This window comes from Meleagris gallopavo, chromosome 5 (assembly GCF_905368555.1).
Source record: "Meleagris gallopavo chromosome 5, MGAL_WU_HG_1.1, whole genome shotgun sequence".
NCBI lineage: Eukaryota > Metazoa > Chordata > Aves > Galliformes > Phasianidae > Meleagris > Meleagris gallopavo.
The window spans coordinates 18,276,716-18,300,710 of NC_139408.1; the positions used below are offsets into that span (position 1 = coordinate 18,276,716).

At 40.6% G+C, this 23,995-nt stretch overlaps 1 protein-coding gene across 4 annotated transcripts in view; it reads left to right on the forward strand.

Annotated features, from left to right (window-relative positions):
- EHF (ETS homologous factor) overlaps positions 1-23,995 on the forward strand; it is a 49,358-nt gene that overhangs the window by 19,867 nt on the left and 5,496 nt on the right. For all 4 annotated transcript variants that reach the window (XM_010711229.4, XM_085224542.1, XM_085224543.1 and 1 more), the window contains exons 2-7: positions 14,052-14,151; positions 16,769-17,014; positions 17,330-17,389; positions 19,564-19,632; positions 19,724-19,792; positions 22,682-22,741. In XM_010711229.4, coding sequence (XP_010709531.1) covers positions 14,055-14,151; positions 16,769-17,014; positions 17,330-17,389; positions 19,564-19,632; positions 19,724-19,792; positions 22,682-22,741 — 601 coding nt within the window. In that variant the 5' untranslated portion in view covers positions 14,052-14,054. The remainder of the gene's footprint in view (positions 1-14,051; positions 14,152-16,768; positions 17,015-17,329; positions 17,390-19,563; positions 19,633-19,723; positions 19,793-22,681; positions 22,742-23,995) is intronic.

Sequence of the window (23,995 nt, forward strand, 5' to 3'; positions counted from 1 at the left end):
GCCATTCTATTTGGAGGATCTGCAAATACGAAGAATAAAATAAAAAATCCTGCCCATTAGAGATGAAATGCAGTAATGTAACCTCTTAAGATATTTCCTCAGACCGCAATCGTTTGTAGCCAGAAAAGCTTCCTGAGCCCTTGTGGGTCCGTAAGGATTGAACTTCTATGTGTAAAAATATACTCTGTTGTCCAGATGGTGCCACCATCATAAAAAATATATATATTTTTCAAAACTGTTCTGCGTTCTCTCTTTCACCTAGCAGTGAGCAGTAACTAATTTATATTGCTCTATTATTAATGATCCTGTGTAAAACTGCCCGAGATGCTATGGTCAGGAAAGAGACTAAATGAACAATATAATGATTACCCCCAAACTTTCTTAATGGTTTTTACTGAAGCTTATAATTACTATTGCACAACAGTATAGAAGCTTGCATCTTGATGATGCACTTTCAAAGTATGCTTGGTTAAGCAATTGTCTCATAGATTGGCATGGCCATGAAGGGGCTTTATCAGGGAGTCAAATTCTGACACACTGAAGGTGCTGTTCTCATCTCTTTTGCAGTGGGATCTGCCATGCCACTCATGTAAAGCAAACTTCACTTGTAATGTTCCCAGGCAACTGCCCTGACAGAGAAAGATGAAAAACATTTTAGAAGACTGAATTAATAGGTGATCAGACAAGGAGATATCCTTACAGACTTATCAAAAGCGTGATGTACAAAGTGAAATAGATACAGATTTTCCTTCATTTAGGGACTGGTAGATATCTTTACCCTCCCTAAGACTTTTGATGGAGCTCTAATACTGTGCGAGAACAGGTAGAAACTTATCTTCTTCCTTTAAAATCTCAAATGATTAAATGTTTTTGGATGATAGTCAAATTGTAGTCAATCCAGCAAATCTTTCTCAGTCTGTCTGCAGCCACTCCCGATAGGCATACACTCAGACACGCTGCACAAAGTACATGCACACGCACATCCCTTATCTCCTGCATGGGCTTTCTTGCCTAACTTTTTAAAGTAGATATTCAAATATTTGCCTGAAATTCAGCCAGTTTTGTCTGATAGTCTGAATAATTCCCGCATTTAATCCTTTAAAATGTAAAGTGACTTGTGTTCAGTGTATTTTGTCAGCAGACAGAAATGGGTGACTTGTGCTGTCCTGCAGTGAGTGAGGGGTTGCTCGTGCCAACATCCTAAGCCTGAGCTGCCTATGAGTTCTGTGATTCTGTGATGAGTTTCCTCCCTCTGCTTTTGCCCAGTGCTTTGCTTGGCTTTCCTGCAGGAACATGAGCTGTGTGCCCAGGGCTGCCATTCCCTAAGCCCCCAGCAGAAGTCGGCAGGTCCTGCAGCATTGGGTGCTGCTGTGTTCAGCATCACTGTGTTGATGGATGTGAGACTCAAAGATGTTCACAATCAATGCTAATATAATGTGAAAAGCTAATGAGGTTTGGGCGAATTTAGCATCAAAGTGTTAGCCTTCCTTAAGATACAATGCGTCTTCAATATTGAAAATCCTGGAAATGGCTTTTACAAGGATCTGAAGAAGGATATGTAAGGATCTCTGCTAACTCCCTCTCCCTAAAATATTCAAGTTGGTATAGCTTCGATGATATTTAAAAAGTGTTTAAGTTGGCATAGTTCAGATCCTTTAGAAGAAAATAGTTGTTTGAAAGAACCTAGAAATATTTTCATTAGTTTTGTTGATGGAGTCTGTTCCAGCTAGCTCAAGGACTAAGTGAGATAAATACTCATAGAGAGGAGCAAAAAGAACTGAGGGAAAAGAACTTTTCTCCCTGCTTCTGACTCCTCCAGTCTCCGTCCTACAGATCAGCACACAGACGCTAGAGGACCTGGCATTTTTTTGCCATGGATAGAGATGCTGTTTTTGTCTGTCTCACTAGCTCCAGGCCTTTGGTGGTCTCCAAGAAGAAGCTTCCTTAGCCAGGTCAGCCAGTCTGATCAAATAGAATACAACATAAAAGAGTAAAAAGAAAGGAAATGGAAAGAAAAGAAATAAGGAGGAAGAGATATTCCAGCACTTGGTGGAAGAGCGGGATCAGGATGGCAAGCTCCACACCACAGCTTGTGTTTGGGATGTCAGATCTGGTACCCGCAGAGAATTTGCTCCAGAATCACAAACTCTGTTTTTGGTGGCAAAACTCTGAAAGGGTCTCCACGTGCCACACTAGCAAGGGCTTCCAATGCAGCCGCTCCGCAGTGACATTACTGCCTGCTGCAGTGATATCGTAGTGTGGCTTTGGACGTTTTCTGTCTTCTACAAATAGTTTTGCATAACAGGCTGAGTTGCGCTTTTGTTACTTGAACAGGTTGAATATAGGTTTTTACGTGCCAGCTCATAGGGACGGGAATCCTCTCTCTTTGCTGCAAGGAAACTTGCTTTTTAAAGTTCACTGTGATTTAAAAGGAAAAAAAAAAAAAGCCTTGAAATAGCCACTGTTCCACATAACAGAAATTTTGAATTTCAGCCAGCTTTACTCAGGAATTTCTAGCTCTTTTTCAGGATCATGCGTAGGTCAAGGGCGGCTTTTTTGATTTAATATTTCAAGTGTAGATTTAATTGTTTGACTAAGTTAACATTCAAATCTCTTCTAGGCGCATAATAACTATGATGCATAGAGGAGACTTGCTTCCTTCTGAACAGAAAATTATTTCCCTTATTTTATGTCTTCTCTTTGCCCTAACAAAAAAAAAAAAAAAAAAAAAAAAAAAAAACTAAAAAAAAACCTGTGATCATCCTTAACTCATCTGCATGTTGAAATTTTTTGCTGGAAACATGATGCAATGGAGCTTGCACTGGAGGATGTGAGTGGGGCTGACTCGTCCATTGACTTCTTATATGACTTTAGCAAATCATTTCAGCTCTGTGTCTCAATTTTCATACTTGTCATGAGGAGGCAATACCAGTTCCTTCCATCGCTTCTGTGCTTTGTGCTATTTACTGCCCTGTCTAAGGACACTTTTTTTAGTGTGCTTCTGCTATTTCTATAGATGGATGCTTTTACAGAAGATGAACCCTGCAGGCTTAGTTTTCAGAAGACCTTAAAACTAGTCCGTTCCTAACTGAGTGCCTGCTTCTTTCATTTATTAATTGATTTTGGTAAATAGCAGCTGGAGTGGTGGAGTATGTGTAGGTGAACCTTCCCAATGCTTCAGGTTTTCTTTCTCTCTCAGCAAGGATCCTCTGCCCCTTACGCTCAATTTGCTGGTTTCTCCTGCTCACTTTCAAACCACTGTTTTTTCAGCTGATTTTGCTTTACATATTTTGTGAACGCCTCTTCTGATGTCAGTCTTAGAAGAGGGTGTTACTTTGCCCTGTTGGGATTTCAGTCAGTGGAAAAGTACGGGGTTGAGCCGTCCTCCTGACACCAGTCTGTTCTGTAGCAAAGGACTATTTATGAAGCAGGAGAGAGTTCACGTAAGAATCGAAAGAGTACATTTGTGCAGAACCCAATGGGAAAAGCTGTATCGTCAAACCGGCCTAGGCTGTTGAGGCAGATGCCTGGCTTTGCTCTTTTGTTTATATTCCAACAAATCAAAGCTGACCTGTGTTGTTATCGGAGTAGAGCAGCAGGTGCAAAAAAATAACTCTGCTGCCAACTCAAACGAAAGGGTAAGGCTAATACCCTCTGGGAGGTATTGAGAAGATAACAGAGGGCCATGCCAGCAACTGAATTAACGGCTCTATTTACGGTGGGTTTTACTTAACAACCTGCTCGCAACACAGGCACATAAATACTCCTTTGTATTGTTTAATGCAGTCATTGGAGAAATCAATGGAAACAGGATGGGCAGCTCTCGCTGTGCCAGCTGAGGAGAGGCGCTGTGAAATGTTGCTCCCCTAATTGTGGCCAGGAGAGAGAGGAAGCTGCTCTGGGCTTTTACAAAAGCAGGAAGATGTTTTCCACAGCTCCTCCTTGCTTTGCCTGTAGAAGGTGGCTGCGGAGCATGAAAACTTTGCTCCCTACATTTTCTGTCTGCTTTTAATGAAGGCAGGAAGCCTGAATGAGCCCTCACTTGTGTTCCAGCACTGTGTGGCTCTGGGAGACATTGGGCTTCCCCTGAAGTTCTGGCTGCGTGGGGCCAGGGACATGTGGCTGAGTAGAATGCCAGAGCAGTGGTCTCACAACCTCTTATTCTTAACACAGTAAATACAGGATGAAGAAATATCAAAGAGATAACAGAGTTCCAAATAAAAGTGCTAGCTGAATGCACAAACACGCAAGACTATGTGGCAGTCAAAGTAATGGTCAGTGAGCACCAATGAACTGTTTCACTGATAGTTGCTGTTTGGGCATGCTTTCCTTCACAAACACCTGCCCACGCTGGGATATTTCATAGTCTAGAGAGCAGTGCTGGAGGAGCAGGTGTATTGGCTGGAGCTACTGTCATTCTGGTGGAATCAATATTCCCCAGCCTGGCACTAGGGAATGTGTCTGACTCAAGCAGAGGAGTTCATGGTCAGCCGTACAAACCCTCTCTTATCAACTGCAACTCATGATCCTTCCCATCCCAAGTCCTCTGCTACCCCTGTTATGTCTCTTCCTTGAAACACCCTTCTGCATTCATGACAGCAGAAGAGTGCGATGACATCAGGCTGGGCAGCCAGTGGGTTGAAATAAAGGTACAAATGCTGCTGCTGGCTGACTTAGACCTCCAGCAGCCTGTGCTTGGACCTTATTTAGGATAGGACACTTTGCTTTCAAGTCCCAGCTCCTCTATCCTAGCTAACTCCCATTTATGCCTTTCATGTATTTAGTGAGCAAATGCTATCAGTTTGTTAACTGAATTAATTCATGTAAAAAAAATCGTCTCACTGAGAAAATTTGTCTGTTAATCATAAGTAAGGCTTTTAAGTATGAAATTTTAAGTGGACGACATTTATATTCAAGATTTTATCTCTGCTCTCAAAAGCAGGAAATTTTCCAAAGTGAAATCCAGCTTGCTAACAGTTGGTAGTATGGGAAATGAAAAAGAAAATGTCTTTCTGCACCCTGAGTCAGGTTCTGGACAACACCAAAAAGACCAGTAACTCTAAGTGAGAAGATATTTCAGGCTTAATGTCCATAGAACCAACAGGCACCACCCTGGAAGAATGTTAATGCGGAACGATCTCTAGGCTGTGTTAGCTGCATGTCCTGAGTAGGGTACTGGCAGCACAGGGATGTGAAGGCTCGTCTGCTCTCAGCCTTATCATGCCTAGGGCTCTCTGTGCCCATGTCTGTAGGGCTGCCATCCCCACCGGGGAGGTCTCTGCCTTCGTCCTCCTGCCCAGACACCAGAGGCTGCTCCCATGGACCTCCAGAACACCTTCCCTTTTTTGGTGCCCAAATCACATTCCTTATTCTGTGTGGTCCTCACAAAGAAACCAACCCCAAAGAAGAAGCCTGTAACTTCCAAGCAGATGCTCTTTGTAAAAAACACAATATCTGTAACAGTTAAAAACAAAAACAAAAACAAAAAAAAAAAAAAAAAAAAAAAAACAAGAAGGAGAGAAAAAGGATCTTTTTATTTTGGAAGTAGGCAAATTAGTAGTTGTTACTACTGAAACCAGACTAGTCCCATTTAAAAAAAGGAGAAGTTCTGGTGGTGGCAGTGGTTAAAATATACTTGAAAAAATATACATGAAATACAGGCTGCTGCAGCAGTGTATGTCAGACTCTATTAGTCAGAGTGGCTGTTATGTCATAAGTGTTTCAGCTTCTAAAGAAACAAACAACAAACATGAACGAAGCCACAATTTTTGTCATTATTTGCTAATAACTGATCAGTTGCACAGTCTATGTTAGCAGCATAGAAAGCGGATCCCCCAACACAGACTCAGTCTTCAAGGCAATGCAAAGAGAAGCTGTCATGAAAGGTGGAGGGAAGTGGTTGGGGAACTAGAGCCAAGGGGAAAGGAGAAGGTGTTAGAACATGATGGTAGTATTTTGTTAGCTGATGAGGTTCTTGCCTAATTATAGGTAGGTAGTTTGTCAAGCTACAGGGGTATCTAGAGTGCTTTTTGGCCATTTGTATATTTAGTGTATTGTAAGCAAAAGAAAGGTGTTTAGTAAAAGGAGATTAGGAAGATGAGCTGGCTCCTGGTTAGAGGAAGGATGTACCAGAGAGATAGGAAGGACATGAAAGAAGGTGTGGAGTTGTTCCATGAGGTGTGGTATTAAGTGCTGAAAGAAGAATAAAGAGCAAAGGCAGTTTTTCCCATTATTGTGTTTTCCAAGACTCTGTACCCCTGAGGCAAGACTGATGAATCTATTGCAAATGACTTCTAAATACTCAGGAAAAAATGGCTGGCCCAAATTATCATGAACTTGCTGAGGTGATGCAGGCAGCAATAAAAGGAGTGCTACATGCCACTCACAGCCACGTCTTGCAGGATCACCTCCAAAAAACAACACAAAAATCTTACTTTTTTTGTCAGTTATTTGCAAACATGTCTATGTATTCAAAAGATTCTAAGCGTATGATCATGCAAAAATGACATGAGCATTTATCACAAGAAATAGAACCTTTTCTTGGCTTGCTTTTAATTTAGCTGTGTGACTACCACTTAGATACAAATCTGTGAATGGACCTTCTGCATGAGGAGAATGAGCTTTTTGACAGCAAAATTGGTTATGCTATTTTCTTTCTTACTCAAAAACTGGAGGCATGGCAAGAAGATGTATATCTAGGCTGTGATGTGAGGAGGAAGCATGGATCCCAACACTGGATCCTTGTTGAGGGGCAGGTTCGCTGTTTCCTCTGCTGAGTGTGGGTAAAATTTTCCAAAGTGCCGACATTTGGCAGTTTGTAGTGTCAGGCACATCTGTGCCTTGGGGACCATGTTCTTGTAGTTGGCTTTCTGTTTGCTTCTGATCTAGAAAAACAAACAAACAAAACCTCTGTTGAAATTCTCTTTTATTTTCATTATACTAAGTAGTACCTTGAATATTGAAACCAGTTCATATGAAGATTGTGGATTATGGAGAAGAAAAAAAAAAAGGGGGGGGAACGGAGGAAAAATACTCTGAGACTTTGCATATAATCAAGTAAATTTTTGTTTTTTTGCATTCATAAAGTGAACTTTGTTCTCACTCAAAAAGGAAACTGAACTATGGTTTTGTCTTTAAATTACATCGTTAAAAGAGAGATAAGAACCAAACCCTGGAGCGGAGGGGTAGCTCAGATACAGATCTAGATCCTAGCTTTTCTACTCAGGCTTCTCTTTGGTTAAAATATATATGCAAGATTTTGAAGCATCCATACGAACATGTTAAAACAACCACCACATATCTCTTACAAAAGTTGCCTTGTAGTGCATCATGAAAATCAGATCTTCAGTAATAAAAGATTCCAACCAAGCTTTATTTGACTTTGTTTATTGTGATCCTATCTGCAACACAGGTAAATGCTAAAAGCTCCTTTTCTATTCATCTTCCTTTTTCTAGTCTTTCAGTTTGCCTTCATGTATACGCTTAATAACAAGGTTCAAAGAAAACAAAAGAATAAACCCAACTCTTCCTTTCCAAAAGCCCACAACGGTAAATGATCAAGGTCTCAATATACTCTCTGAAAGCTTACCAAGAGCCAGTTTTGCACATGCAAAGGTGGTTTTATGCATATGAACCACAGCTGTATACACCAGAAATGTAGAAGCATAGGAATGTGCAGTTCAGAGGAAAGAAAAACATAGGCCCCAAAGCTCCAAACCAGAATGTGGAAGACAAAGAGTTTGGAGGATTATTTAGAAAATTTTCTTATAAAAATGAGTAGTTGAACTTTACACTTGCAGCGTGGTTCAGTAAACACGTTTTGTTGCTGTGGCCTAAGGGTACATATGATGGACTAAAAAATGAAATGCATCAAACACTGTATGTTATGTAACAAAAACTGATCCTACTGCTGCTTCATGGCAACTTTCTTCAGAGCTTTCAAATAATTGGGAAACTTTTTTTTTTTTTTTCATGGAGTATTTTTGCACTGACGTAAGTGGTGATTATATCAGACAGGCCAAGCTGCATGGGCTGTCGTTGGAACAGTAACTTACAGGTCACAGCGAGGTAGCGCTCAGCTGAGCTTTGAGTTGTGATGTGGATCCCGGCTGGGAATCAGCTTGCAAAATGTTTTTTGTTGGAGGCTTCTGTCTGGTTTTTTGGACACTAAAACAGTGGGATTGAAGCAAGGAGGTGTGTGATTGCTGCATGTGGATCTGCATAGTCAGGAGAGATAACAGGAAGGGATCACGGTGAATTCTGACAGACTTGTATCTTACCTGGGATTTTGGCATAGATGCTGAGGATGAATGTGAAACTTTGGAAAATGGATGGATAGAGACTGTAAAGCACTCTTATGGTCATCCCTAACTGTATTTGTACGTGTGGTGACTCAGAATTAAACTCTGGTACCCTGGTAGCAATGCGTTAAATGAGAGAAAACAACAGAAGACTGAAAGCTCATGGTAACATGCAAACAGGCTGTCAACATTCATGTATTCAGTTTATGCCTGCTGCTGGAGATGTAAAATAGGTGGTTGGAATGCAAAGCAGCTAATTGATCATAGACATTTCAAGTACAATGCAGTTGTGTTTCTGAAATAACCGTATGTGTAAAGCAGGTCCACCTGCTTTGTTGTGCATCTTCTTTGTTTCTGATGTCTTGAAAGCTCAGCCCATTGCCATCTTTGGAGATTTCAAGAAAAAGCTTAAAATCCAGAATCTGTTCCTCTGCAGCTGCAGTTATTATCTGGTATCATTTATTTTAGATTGCTGTTTAACTGCTTGACTACAGTCCAAGGCAAAGTAAGGGTATAAAATATTTAACATACTCTGTAGATACTTGTTCCATAAACTCCAAGCCCTGAAAAGCAGGGATTGTGTCTTCACTGTGTACATAACATACTTCAAAGAAAATAGGCCCAGGTGAAATCTATATTTGAAGTTCAGCCACAATGGTAAAAGGGGAAAAATGGGGAAGGATCCCATAGATAAATGTGCCAAAAAAGATCCACCCTTTTGGACACGCCAGGAGGAGCTGCACTGAGCTTGTCTCAGCTAGAAGTCACTTTTAGACTTTGCATAGCTTACGGGTGGAGTCATAGTTTAATAGTTCCAGTCAGTTTTGCCTTAGATATTTTTTTGTCTTTTGCATAGAGTGCGTATTACAAACCAGAAAGCTGTACGCTTCTCTCCCCTATGGGCTCCACACCCCTCATATTTGTAATTAATGAGACCCTTAGTTCAGTTCAGTGTTGTAATGTAAGCAATTGTACAAATCAATGTCAGTGCAATCGCTGTGGTTGGAGTTCTTTGGGATTCACTCATTTTCTCTGCATTGCTCATTCTCCTTTCATGTTGGGTTCAGCATTTTCCTGTCATTTAATACACGGTGTTCTTGAAATATTTGAGTTCAAAGAAAGGAGAAATCCATTATTTGGCTGTTAAGGCTCATTGGGGTGAATGTGGAAATGGGGATCAGAGTAATTTACTTTCAGAGCACACCTGTAGTGCAATAAAATAATTTGCATAGAGTGTGCTATACACTGTTCAAGGTTCAAGGATTTGTAAATATGTTTTTCTGCAATGCTGGGTTTGCTCCCTTGCCCAGCCATAGTTTTTTCTGGTACCACCATGCGCTCAGATCAGTCAGGCAGCCAGGACAGATGAAAGGACCAGAACAACTGAGCTCTGTTGACTGCAAAGTGGCCAGATTGTGGCTTGGTTCAAACTCCTCCTGACTCCAGCAAGAGCTTCGTTAAGAGAGGCCTTCAGGCTTTGAGCTTTGAATACCATCTGATATATCAAATGTAGGTGAAAGAGCTTTTTTTTTTTTTCTTCTGGGTGCACTTATGCCCTCTAGTAGGACTCTCTCTGAAAAGAATGCTGCTTAGCACCAATGCACAACTATATTTAACCTTGCTATTTGAGTAGAGTGTTGTTTGATTCTGCTTATAACTGTGCCATGTTCCTGGTACTGTTTTAAGATTGTAATTCAAAGGTGTCACATCTTTAGTGGAAAAAATAGGAATGTGTGTACAGATATCTGCAACACGCACACAAGAGTGTATGTGTGCAAATATGTGTATACACATATGTATATACACACAGAACATTTCATATGTGCTTTCATTCATAATGTACCACGTTTTATTCAGTACAGAGACATATCCTAAGACTTTTATTTTGTTTTCCAGCATCTCATCTTAGTTAGAATCCCTTTTTAGCATGGTTTCCTGAGGAAATGAGGCTTTTGTGGTTATTTTGTCTGTGTGTTGGCTTTTGCAATTGGCCTGTAACAATCTTTGAGTCCCATTGCCAATTTTAATTAAATTTGATATGGGGTGGAAGTCTCAAAGATATGAAGTTCTTTCAGGATTAATGAAAACAGGCTGCCAAGTAGAGGAGAAAAATCTATTAATACCCTGTCTGAAAGAAGGAGTGAAGCTTGAGCTCACTCCTTTAAGACAACGAGATATTATGAATGCCCCAACCGTGGGAAAAACTTCAATCAGCGCTCACATCTTACTAGACACTCGAGAATCCAACCACAAGATACACATTCATAGGAAACCAGGCTTCATTAGTTCCACCGTTCACTTTGATATATGGCATACGATTAAAAGAAAACTGAACATATTATGTGTCCTTCCCCTTGAGGCTTCACACCCTTTAACCAGATTTGTCTGTACACAAGGGAGACTTGAGGATTTGGCCCCAAACTAATGAAGAGCACGCCCGTTCCAATATCCTGACTCGAAATCTTTCCAAGTATGAGATGAGACACTGCTCTAAGCATAAATCTGTCATGAACTTGTATCAAAGAAAGGCATATACTGGATGAAACGAAGAAAATCACAATTTCATTTTCTTAGGGAAAATATTCTTGAGCATGGTGTGCACACTTCCAAGCAAATTCATGGAAGTTATGTTAGTGGAACTTTATATTCACTCTGAACAAAGTACTAGAAGTCATTTCCAAATAAGCAATGCTCTTGCATTAAGATACAGGAGATGACATGGCAATTTTCAAGTTACAAAAAAACCCAACCCAGTACCTTGAATAGCACCCAAACTTTGGGAAAGTTTGAGTCAAAGCTGAATCTAGTCCTGTGCCAGTGGTTACTGTTGTATGGTGATTTCTTCTTCTCGTGAACAGCTGTTCCCACAAGTGATGTGGAAAGATAAGTTATTTTGGTTAAAATAACTTGTATAGCTTTCAGAAAGAGGATGTACTGATTGATTAATTTGCAAAGTAAGTTCCACGTACACTGTCTGAAAATACTATTAATGTTGTAAGGAATACTGTGAAGAACAGTTGTGTGCTAGACTATGACAGGGGAATAAGATTTCAAGGGAACATGTAAGGAATCAGAATCTAAGGAAAAGGCTTTCAGAGTGCTTCTACTTAGTGCTTTGATGTGTTCTGCTTTATGCTGGAAACTATGCAAGACTTAATTTTTTGTTTATTTAGCTTTCTATAGTTTTAGTCTCTGTACCAAAGTGTCATAGTGTCTTTTGGTTTGGAAATTCATCTGATTAGTTTGGAGGAAAATAAAACAAGAATTTACGTGAGTAGAGTTTTCAGAGCAAAGGTACACAGGGCCTTGAACATAGAAAACATTTCAGATTGTAAGCATACACTTTTTCAGACGCATTTTTATTTGAACAAGTATCAGGCATTAAAATTGTGTGGAATTTTCCATAAACTGTAGAAACTGTTTAAAATGACACAACACATGTGAATCCTTGATGATCTCTTCTGAAAATTTGACTTGAGATCAGTTGAAATTCAATATTAAATGCCTAATGTACTTTTTTAAAAAGAAGAGAACTTATCTAACTACGTTCCTACGTGAGTTCTGTTAATCCTCAAGCTTTATGGTTTTCCCGCATACCTGGTATTCTACCTCAGCTTTATTTGATAATGTAATAAGTTTTGTATCATGAATACTTCACTTGTGTAAAATCTTAAGAACATAACCGAGTCTTAAATGATTAAAAAACGAGTCAGTGAAATAAATAATTTGATAAATCTTTCAGTCTGTATCTGCTCAGAGGAGTATGTATTTACTTTCAAACATGCATTATCACTGAAAAGCATCCATCTCGAGTATGTGAGGTAAATGATATTCATGTTTTATGCTGAACACAGTCAGTGTAAGAAAATGAAATGTTTCCTGACCTCAGAATACCAAGTCACTTGACTTTAACACAGGGCTAAAAACGTCTTCTTTTCTAACTTTCATAAACTTACTGACTGATACCCTGTCATCTTTTATTTGGCCATGGAGTTTAGCTATAGGGGGACAATAGATATCACTCAGTTGCTGACACTTTGTAACGTCACATATCTGTGAAGAAAAAAAATTTATCAGTCGTCACTGAATCACGGATTCGTTAGAATTAAGAGTGGAAAGCATTATGTCATTCTATGTAGCAGGAAAAAAAAGGCACTGAAGTATATATATATAGGGTATACTGTAAAGGATTATTCCCTGTGACACATTTCTTAAGGCTTTGGATTTTTAAGTGATTTTCAACAACCTCTCTCCATTTATAAATGTACATAAATGTGGAATCAGGGAAAAGAGGAAGAGAGACTCTCCTTAAAGTGCACACATTTGTAACTTTTACGAATGTCGTCATTTATTGCAAATGATGGAGGAATGTGTCGGCCCAGTTCTTTTTCAGGCAGTTCTTTCAAGGCTGCAACTGTTCCTAATGGCTTCTACCAAAAATGTTCTTGGTATGAACTTGTGGGGGTCTGACAGGGCACTCAGTGGAAGTTTTCTCATCCTCCTCAGTGGCGAAAAGGCCAACACCATCATTTTTAACTTTCGTAGGTGCATTTTTTTATTTCAGCCTTTCTGTAATTTCAAAGTGATATCTAGCTACTTTCACGTGCCCTCCTGAGCTCTAAAAGTTTCATTCTTACAGTCTCCATGGCTTTTGATTTAGAAGGTTTTTGAACAACACAGTTTGTTCTGTGTGTACTTATATAACAGCACTGTTCTGAAACCTTTGTATTAGTTAAAAATTACTTTTCTAAACTCTTGAAGAATGTTCATGCTGTGCAGTTATAATGTGTATTTACAAGCTTGCAACTTGAAACCATTGAAAGATAATTAAAAAGTCATGAGTACCTGTAGTTGTGGAGTTTTGTCTATGTTCACTGAAATAATTTAATGTGTGATAAATATGTGACATTTTTCTAAAATACCATCTAAGTAATTTTGCTCAAACATGTCCAACCAAAAAAAAAAGAGCAGTTTTGCCCATGATGCTAGAGCTAACATAAGTAGAAAGGAAAATTTGTGTCATTTGTCTCATTTTTGAGATCTTTGACTGCCCAGTTCTTCAGTGGTTCCAAATGTAGGATCTGTGCTATCTGCAGCTGAGAATAGGTTAGGGACACTCTTGACACAGATCAGAAAGAAACTGAGAAAGCTGAGAAATTATTTGCTATAACGTTACCTCCCTGTAGCATTTACACATGGGTCCCTCTGTGTGAAGGAGTTTCTCAACATGAGTTCTTCCATGAGTTCTTGTATAGTTTAATTTGCAGTTATTGAAAAATCTTTTCTTTCTCCTAAAAAAAAAAAAAAAAAAAAAAAAGAAGAAGAAGAAAAGAAAATCCTGTTTTAAACACATTTCTCTTTAAATCTAAAAAAAAAAATAAAAATGTCAAACAACTTTGTTTTTCGCTTCTCAAAGCTTGGCAGTTTTCCTGTATTGCTCTGTCAGGATCCTTGTCTTTTCATTCGGCTTCATTTCTGATTACGGATTATTCATTTATGGATGGGCAGCTGTAGAAACTTGCTTCTTGCATATGCAAATCAAGCATGGTAATGTTTATCATAAAGAGATTTTGTGGCAGCTGAAAAGGGGTTGTGGCAACATGTTCTTGATGTTCTTGATTTCAATTGTATCTTCTACAAATGGAATTGGCTTGCTCACTTCACCTTCAGTGGATTTTTTATTTTTTTTTTTACCATTTACCTTTTGGACTAGACACTGCTCACTAAGCAAGCTGTTCAATTCACTTACAGATCATGATTTTGGAAGGAGCTGGCAGAATGAGTATCAATTCCAGCAGCAACCTACTCCACCAGCAGCCTTCCTGGACAGATGGATATTCCACGTGCAATGGTAGGAGGAATTCAACAGCTCTGAGTTATGTGTTTTTATTTTTTTTGGTGGGAGAGGATAGGCAGGGGTGGAAGGGACTACTTAACCCTTACATATGCACAAGCATTGCTTTTCAGTGATACTAGTTTGCTGGAGTTTCACTTCATGTTGGAAAATTTCCGTTTGTATTTTCTTTGTAAAAGCTGGACTCACAAAACTTAAATTTCTGAAAGTGACCAGTTTGTTTTGTTACTGCTCTTTTTTGTTAAAATGAATTTCAAGATAGCAAAAGAGTCAAATGTCCCCTCTCCTCAGTCCAGAATTCTTTCTCTGTCACATTTACCCCTCATGCCCTCTCTGAACCGACATTACTCTTCAGCACTAATCACCCCTCCGGCTTTGCAGGGGAGTAGTCTTTTTGCTCCTTCACTGTATTTGCTTTTTCAGCTCAAATTACTAGATAGCTATCTAATTAGACTGGCATTAGGGCACTAGATAGCTTGTGATCTGAGAACTTCTTTGTTATGCACAGAACCATCTCTTTAATTCCATATATGCCTTCTAATGCCTAAAAGCTAGTGATGACTTTTGCACCTAAATTAACTTACAAGGTGTCACACAGGGTGAAATTTATTATACTATTCTTCTGATGATATAGCTGCACAGATACGCATTCTCTCTCTGTATAAAAATGTAGATACAGATACATAGATAGACATGCAGTGTTTCATCTAATTTTATTTTCCTCACCCAAAATAGTGCTTTGGAATCAATGCGTAAACCTTAAAATCTAAGCAAACGTGTTGCAGTTGTTCTTCTAATTTACAGAGTGGTACAAAAAACTTACAGCAAAAGTTCCTATGCAGTGAAACTCTTGTGTTTGACTTATTTTTTTTTAATGTGTAATTTCTAAATACAAAGAAATACAAAAGTGAGCTTTGAGTAAATGTACCAAGCTGCCTATAACCTGCCTGTAACAAAATAATGGAAAAAAAAAAGTCTTGACTGATCTTGCACAGGATCTCATAAAGATATGGATTTGGATTTCCCACTGAGAGATCCTCAAGTATTCACAGGTCTTTTGGAGTTACAGGAAACCGAAAGCATAGACCAGCCTCTACAGTTACCTACCTCCTCACGTCCATTTACCATGCTAACTCCTTCCTCTCACTAAAGACTTGTGCTTATATTAGAGAGTCTCTGAAAATTCTTGACTCTTCTGAAATGATGGGAATAAATATCAGCCTCCTTTTTGGGGAGCGCTTCTTGGTTCCTTTAAACCTTCACTTGCCAACATACCAAAGTCTTAGTCATTCTCCTAATCCTTCAACAGCAGGATGAGCAACATCTACCTAAAGCACCGACGCAGACTTTGCTGGCCAGCGTTGATAAAGGAACATAAGTAACTGTGGGCTTATTTTGTGTTCACCCATGAGCTCGCACTGTGCATTGCATCTCATCTGGAGAGACCTGAGGTCTAGCTGAAACAATTTCCTAAAATGCGCTAGCTCTGTTGCTTGTAGTCTTCTAGCCATACCCCTTGTTACTTGTATTTCTCACAGCTGTGTGGGAAAGACTGTGAAGGACCAGATTGGTACCAGTGAGAGAAACAATGTGCTGGAGCGGAGCTAACTTGGAGCTAGACCACGGCAGTCTTTCCTTTTCCCATAATTTAACCACCTCTGCAGTCTGTAATTCTTTCATCCTTAGATGAACCTTCTCGCTCTTCTGAACATGTTATCATGCCGATGTCTCTGCCTGGCCTTCCCCACTGTCCTCCTTTCCCAAGGAATAAATTGCACTGAACTCCTTTTGCTGGCTTCTCTGAGAGGCTGGATCAAGGCAGTCCTCCCTTTGTATATCTTACATCTTATCTTATCTTGTTTAATTATCCTGTCCCCGCATATGTTTCCTTTCATTTGTACACATAAATTATTGTCATGCAGTGACATACAACTGAGAGTGGTTTGAAAGGCTGACCAACAAAAGATTCAGACATCCTAAGAAGAAAATTAGGTAATTCCCTTAATTTCAAAATGAGTTTTACAATTATATTCAGAAATCATCTTACCAGACTACAAAGATAACATGCATTTGTTAGGTCAGCTCTGCCCTGATATTGTAGGCCGCACTGATAGATTTTTATGTTAGAGCAATTTAAGAGTGCCTTGTTTTTAGTGTTCGTTGGCTGAATTCTACAATTCATATTCAGTCTTTATACAAACAAAATTTCCACTGCTCATTATGTGGATTTTGCAAGGCTTTTCCATCATTTTCTTATGCACTAATACACTTTTCCCACGCACAGATCAACACTCCTTTGTGACAGTACTTCTGCAGTTTATCTTGCTCCAAAGAATTTTTGGTATATTTAGCCAACAGTACTAAATTCATTTCTACTCATTCAACTTCTTAAGAAAGGTGTAAAGTAATATCTTTCATTTTTAATTGGGAAAGCTGAGTAAAAAAACAACAAAAAGGTGTTTTTCTCCAGCAGTAGCTACTGAGCTAGTGTTAAAGACTGAAAAGAGTCTAAGTTTGTGCTTCCAGGGCGTGAAATTTATATATATAGCTTTTCTGTCCTCAACATAATCCCATGGTGTTAACAGAGCCAGTTAATACTCATTTTCTTCTCCAGTGTCCAGCAGTTTCTATGGAACCCAGTGGCACGAAATACATCCTCAGTACTGGACAAAGTTTCAGGTCTGGGAGTGGCTGCAGCATCTCCTTGATACCAACCAACTGGATGCCAACTGCATACCCTTCCAGGAGTTTGATATCAACGGGGAACATCTGTGCAGCATGAGTCTGCAGGAATTCACTCAGGCAGCTGGGACAGCAGGGCAGTTGCTTTATAGCAACCTTCAGCACCTAAAATGGAACGGTAAATAGACAGTAAGCTACACAGCGACAGAGATGCATGTACAATTGTCTGAATTTTGGAATCTTCAGAAGCCTTCTGAAAACTACCTGGCATATCTCATTTGCTTTGTTTGCTATATTGCTTACACTTTACTGAGTATATTACTGTATCATCGCTTATATCATGTATAAGGCAGAAGGATCAAGGGAAAGAACTTTGTACTCCACTCCAAAATTAGCTCTCTGGTTCAACTGCAGTGGTTTGTGCTTGGAACTGTATCTTTAATTCTTCTCTGCTTTTTGTTGCATGTCTTATCTGCCATACGCTTTCTTGCAGGTCAGTGTGGAAGTGACATGTACCAATCTCATAATGTCATTGTGAAGACAGAGCAAACAGGTAAGTAATTGTTGGGTAACTGATCTTTTTATGGGGAAAAGGAGAAGCTGAGAGAGAGAGATCACAACAGCGTTAATTGCAATGGCATTTCATGCAGATTTAAAGAGATAACACAGGTATCAGTCAATCATTTTTTTGAAGCTTCAGGTAGCACCAAAATACCTTCTCATGTGGCCACTTTTGCTGGGAGAATACTGTAACACCACCTGCCTACAGTGATGTTCAGAGTTAGTATAGTGTGCAGTGGTCAGAGAGTGCAGCTGTATAGAGAACATCATTCTTTGCTTCATTCACAGAACAATTCACAGAAATTGAAGTTGTTGTTTTTTTTCTTAAGAGAAAAAATATTTTGCGATGAAGTGCTGTTAGTGCTTTGAAATGTGAGGAAATTTCCAAACCAAACATATTTGTGTAAAAAATTAAAAATGTTACATTTCAGTTTCTTCACGTTTCAATTAAACTGAAATTCGTGGTAGTATTTTGGATTGACCAAGTCTGCATTTTTCCTGCAGCAGTCCCTTATTCCATTGTATTCATAGTTAGATGCTTTTCCTGCCAGGGCCTTGTCTCTCCAGGGAAAGAACTTCAGCTTTGCTCAGTGCACGCTGGGCACAATTGTTGTGCCAGTTCCTTTTGCCAGGACAGCTCCGTCTATATCTGAACACTGCCTATCACACTCGTCCCAGCATCGTTGTCTGTAGATGTATCATTAGCCACATTTTAGTATTTCCTGACAGCAGGAGTACAGACTTGTAGTGTGAGGTGTCTCTGACAAATACTGCCAGCCAATTCATTTAGTGCACCTGGAGGAGCACAGCCTCCCCAGCCAGGGACTCTCTTCACCTTCTCCTTGCAGCAAGCAAGCATTGCAGTCCGCTCCCTGTCCGTGCCCGCATGGTATGGGTGGCATGCATGCAGTGGCCTCGATGCTTGCCTTATAAGAAACCACAGTAATTCTTTAAGTCCTGATTTATGAGATCCTGGTATAATGTTAGTCTCTCCTTCAAGTGCAGATACACAGGGCTCTGAACAGTACCTCTGCCACACATCCTGGAGAGATCAAAGCCCACCACTGACTAGGGCTACTCACTGTGCCTGGTGGTAGGGTGATGTGGGCTGATGCAGACTGGGACTCTGTGAGCTGGCAGGGATGGGCTGTGGTTTAGGGGGGAAAGCCTGCCTTGTAGGCACTGAAATAGGATGAAATGTGAAGACAAGCTGTCTCCCCACGTTCCGGCTGGCTAAGGCCTGTTTTCAGAGGCAACACTGGGCAGATCAGGTGTCCAAACAAGCAAAGGGTGTGTGCTATTGTAAGAACACAAGCTCTGGGTGCCCAAACATGCAGCTATTACTTAGCATGCCTGCTAAATTCCTATGTCATAAGTGGTAACTCAGCCAACCAATGATTAGCTATAACTCTTTTTTTCCCCCATTTATGTGAACATGAAAAAAAAAATAAGTAAAACATGGATTTGAACTTCAGATCTCATCCTTTCTGAGCTTGAGTTCAAAAGAAAAATAAGTGTTTAAAGCTTCTAACCTCAAAAATGCACTGTAAAAAGAGTAATTTCCTGCTCACTGTACAGCTTTTGTATGTATTGATCCACCTGACCAGAAGGTCACTAAGTCGTATTACTCTTTAAGCTTACTAGTAGCTTTTGGGTTAAGGGTGGGGACTTACGTGCCAGAATAAAATGGTTATGCTTTGATGTTTCTCACCATGTGCTTACACATGAAGTTCTGTCTTGGAGGGGACTTTCGAGTTCCACTATTATAGAAATAAATACTAATTATAAGCATTCTCTTGTTCTACTAGATATTTGACAGCACATTCATTTTCAGGCACCAAAGAACTGTCATAGAATTAGAGAATTAGGGTAGAATTAGAGCTGTTCTGACAGGAAAATTCATTCAAGGGCAGGCATAAATGGTGTCTTAGGAAAAGGAAAAGGCAGCTACATTATTTTGTAAGTCAGTGCTTTGTGTAAGTATGTTTGTCTGAGTATGCAAACCCTAATCCACAATTTGAGAGAAAGTAATTTTTCACTTAGCCCCTTCAATTCTCAGTTCATTGTACCTTTTGCACATTTCTTACTGCTTTGTCTGTCTGTGCTCAATACTCATCCTTATGTCCTTTTGTTGATCTAATTTTCCTCGTTGTCCTTCACCTTCAGATCCATCGTTAATGGTGTCCTGGAAAGACGACAATTACCTGTATGACAGTGGCTATGGTAGCACAGTAGGTAACTACCTTCACCATACTTCATGCTTTTCTGAAGTAGCTCTATTGTTGTAAGAGGACATTACTTTAAATGTTTTCTTTTTAACTCCCAGAGCTATTGGACAGCAAAACGTTCTGTCGTGCTCAGATCTCCATGACGACACCGAGTCACCAGCCTCCTGGTAAGGAACTTGTAATTATATTGTTAATTGTTGCTTCTCCCAAAGTTACTGACATATAATAGTCTCCGTGGTCTTCTGTTGTAGGATTGAATCTGAGCCTCCAGTCATTTTATACCAAGCAGTACTGATTCTGACAACTCTTTTAGCTATCATTATTACCGTAGCTTTTCTCTTCTCTCTGTCAAGACAAAGAAGATCAAACAATCTGCTGCCTCCACATATCTTTTAAAGTGACTTAGTCAAAGGGGAAGATGTTAGTGTCAGAGAGACAAGATGTTCCAGCTCAGGCATCTGCTTTTCTGTGGGGTAGCCAGGTGTGGGCAAGTAGTAGTCATATTCCTCCCCAGAAGTGGCTGCAGTTCCCTGCTGAGCTGGTCGTTCATGTCAAGTAGGTTTGGGGGCATGCTGGGGGCAGCCGCTGGGCACTGTAGGGCAGGCCCGGAGCCCCCTGCCTACTCCCAGCCCAGTCTGTCCCCAGGCAAGCCCAGCACACCATTTCACCCCTTCTCAGAGCTCCACGAGGCCATAGGAGAGATATGATCTGTCTCCTAAAGGGCAGGAAAAAGAGCAAACCCATTTGATGTAGCGCCCATTGAAACTGTGGGCAGGGCACACATGTCGGGGTGCTCTGCAGGGCACGTCCTGCTGCAGGCAGCGGGATGGAGGCAAGAGCAAGGTGGAGGGAAAAGGGAATCTGAGGTCATGAGGCAGCAAGAAACGGGGAAGGAAAGGCACGGTCGTCTTAGAAGGCTTTCAGGCAGATAGGCCTGAGGGAGACAGGTTGAAGTTGTGCGGTAATGAGGGAGGTGTGCTGCGGGGGATGTGGCCTCACAGGCGCTGTCTCTGCAGAGCACTGTGGGCTGTAGAGCTGTGACTGCCCCTGTGCCCACTGCGCCCCTGCCTTCCAGCACCACTGGGCTTGCTACGGGGACATGTGGCTTAAATGAATGCATTTGGCAATCGATTTAATAAGAGAGAGAAAACCTAACTTGGGAAAGAAAACCACCAAACCTTAAAAAGAAAAAAACAACCAACCAACACCAAAACCCCAACAATGTTTGCTTTCGCCGCCGCCTCCACCCACTCTGCTAAGATGGCTGCCAGGAGTTCAGAGCGCTCTGGTGGGACTGGGGACCTGTCAAGCTCCTGGCGCAGTGTGTTTACCTGCCTACTGCTTGAGCCTAGAGCAAGGGTGGCACGCCAAGGGCACAGCCTCCTGTAAAAACTAAATTTGTATATCCCGTAAAGAATATGGCTCATTCCTGAATCATATGCAAATACCCTGCAACCTTTTGTCACAAGTTTTGCAAGACAGCTTTGTTGAAACTGCACTGTAACTCTTTTCATCTGTCAGGCCCCAGCCTCCCAACACGACGTGTTTGAAACCGGTCTCCATGAGAGGGAGGCAGAGCAAGTGGCTGTGTACACAGCTGAAATCCAGAGTAAATCACCAGCCAGGCATAAGGGAACTGAATCTCCAAGAATAAATCTCCAGCTAAACAGAGCATAACAAACATTTGGGAGCAAATTGTGGGATTTTAAAATGGAAAGGATTTAAATAAGAGGACAAATAAAGGGCCTGGTCCTGCTGTCCTCACCAGGAGTTCCCACAGGCTTTTAATAACATCGGGGGATCGTAATCTGAGGAAAGGCAGTGAAATATGCCTCATTTTACTTTTTCCCCCCAAGCTGAGTAAGGTTCAGGCTGGTTCCTGCTCTTTGAGAGTGGGAAGGCAAAATGACTCAGAGCGCATTTGCTGCTCGGGGGGTCAAGGACAGTAATTATGTCAGCTCAGAGCAGGGGAGGTTGGACTTATCCTTTCTGCCCTGCTTGGGGTACATATCCAGTTATGTATGAATAAAGTGAGTGTGTGAATAGCTTTGCATCTACCTTTTCACATGCAGTTATTGCAGTTGCTTGTGCAAATCCAACAAGTTTCTATGCAAATGAATATTTCCTGTGAGTCATTTGCACATGCAAATGTCCCGTTTCCATGAAAAGTATGATAATCTTGCATTCATAGAAGCTGGGAAAACGTGCGTGGGACCTTCAGCTTTGCTTTGTGGCATTCAGGCACGAAGCAGGCCGAAAAGCAAAAAGAGGAGGGCCTCCCTCTTGGGACGGTCCCGCAGATTTTGTGACATTGGAGCTGCAGAGTGCGATGCAGTCAGGCTGCCAGATGGGAGATGGCAAGGAACAGACAGAACTTTTCTTTTTCTTCGTTTCTGAAGAAACTTTTGTGCCAGAAATCCGATTCCTCCTGGGGCTGGCTGCAGGTGATAAAGCACCATCAATGAGAAATGGCTTGTTTCTGTGGCTCCGAGCCATGGAACAATATATGCACGTCCAGCTGCCAAAACCTCCTACCAGTGCAGTCCCGCTCCCTGCCCCCCAAACAACCACGCTGTGCCAGTTCATTATGTTTTAGTCAGGTAGGTGTTCTGTGCATCGGTACCAGCGCATATATTTCACATTAGATCATCTCTTCGGAAACAAATAAGCCCCCAAAGATACATGCTTCTGCAAAGACTGAGACATAATGGGACAATTCAGTCTTCTTTTTATAGACGTGATTCTCTTATTTTTCTCTCTCTCACACATAGCATGGGGTGAGGTATTTGTTAATCTAATTTAGGTTTCAAAAGCCAAATGTTTACCTCTGCGTTCATTCTTTATTCATCAATGGTCTCTTTGTGAAGTGTGCTGATTACCATACAGTACAGAAAACAAAACTCTCCCCCTTCCTCCTCCCTTAGATTGCCTTCTGAAAAGTGATTATCTTTAAAAGAGATATTCGTTCTTTTTTGTGGTTTTATTTCTTTCAACCTGCTAGTCAATGGAAAACCTTTAATCAAATTTACAAATAGGCTTCATTTTCCTCTCTACAGATTCTTCAGATGTGAAAAAAACACAAGATCATACCCCAAAGTCCCACACCAAGAAACACAGTAAGTCCGTGGTTATAATGATTGTAACATCCGTGGTTTATAATGGTTGTTTGATTGAAGGAAAAGAAACATATTAAGAGTAGATACCCATTGGGAAGGAAAAGGGAGCATTCTGAGTTCATTTTGAAAGCAGAACTGGTTAGATGGTTATTCTGATAGAATTCTCCAAGAATCTGACTATTTCTGGTGCTGTTTCTCACATTATTTTTGATGCAGTAGTTTTGCACTTTTCTAATTGTTTTTATCAGTGAGAGCTTAGAGGAAAACCAGACCAGAATTCAGTTTCCTCCACCTTCGTTGAGCTGAGCTGGTGATCTGGAATATAGGGATGACAAAGGAGGTGATGGACTAAATAAGGAAGGTCTGTGCACAGGCCCTTCTGTGCCTATGCCTGCCAGGTGCAGCAATGCCAGAGATGCAGTTCTGCATCTCCTCCCAGAGCTTTTCATGCATGGCATCATGAGCAGATACATGCCCCCTACTCCTACAGCTGCCTTTTCTTCTGATACAGCAGTCTTTCTGCTCCCCTCATCCTCTTTTTCTGCTGGTTTTGATTCAACCTGAGTCCGAAGACCGATTACCATATCTGTGATTCATAGACACCATTCTCTTAATGCATTTTACTGGGATTTCAAACCTGAAAACAACTTGCATATGTTTTTTTTCATCCTGTGTTTATAGTAGAGCATATTAATATTTGTCCTCTGATGTGCATTGCAGTATTCAATTTAATCCTGTTTCTGTAGTCTCCAGATTAGTTTTCCTTCATGACTTCTCTTCTTATCCTGCTCTGTGACTTTGCTCATTCAGAACTCCAGAACTTTTATCTGCGCACAGACTTTTTTTGTGTTGTTGTGTGTGTGTATCAAGATTGCTAATGAAGAGATTAAGTAGGAGTGGTCTGAAGACGAACCTCAGAAGAACCCCATCATAGTCTTGGCATAAAGTAAAGGTTACTTTGCCATGCTGGGCTAATCCCCTACATTTCCAGTTTCATCAGTAGTCGTTGTACCATTATCTATACAGTCTGTTGCTGATGTCCAGATAGACTAGATCCACCACGTTTTGTTGCTTCTAGAAAGCAATTATCATAGCAAAGAAAAATACTGGATTAGTTGACTGAAAGATACTGATGTTACCTGTATACCAGTTTCTATTTAACATTGCATCTTTGTTGAGGTTGTTTCCTTCTTACTTTTGTCTAAAGCCTTATATGCATTTGAAAGCAGACCAAACTGTTTTCTGGGCCACCTT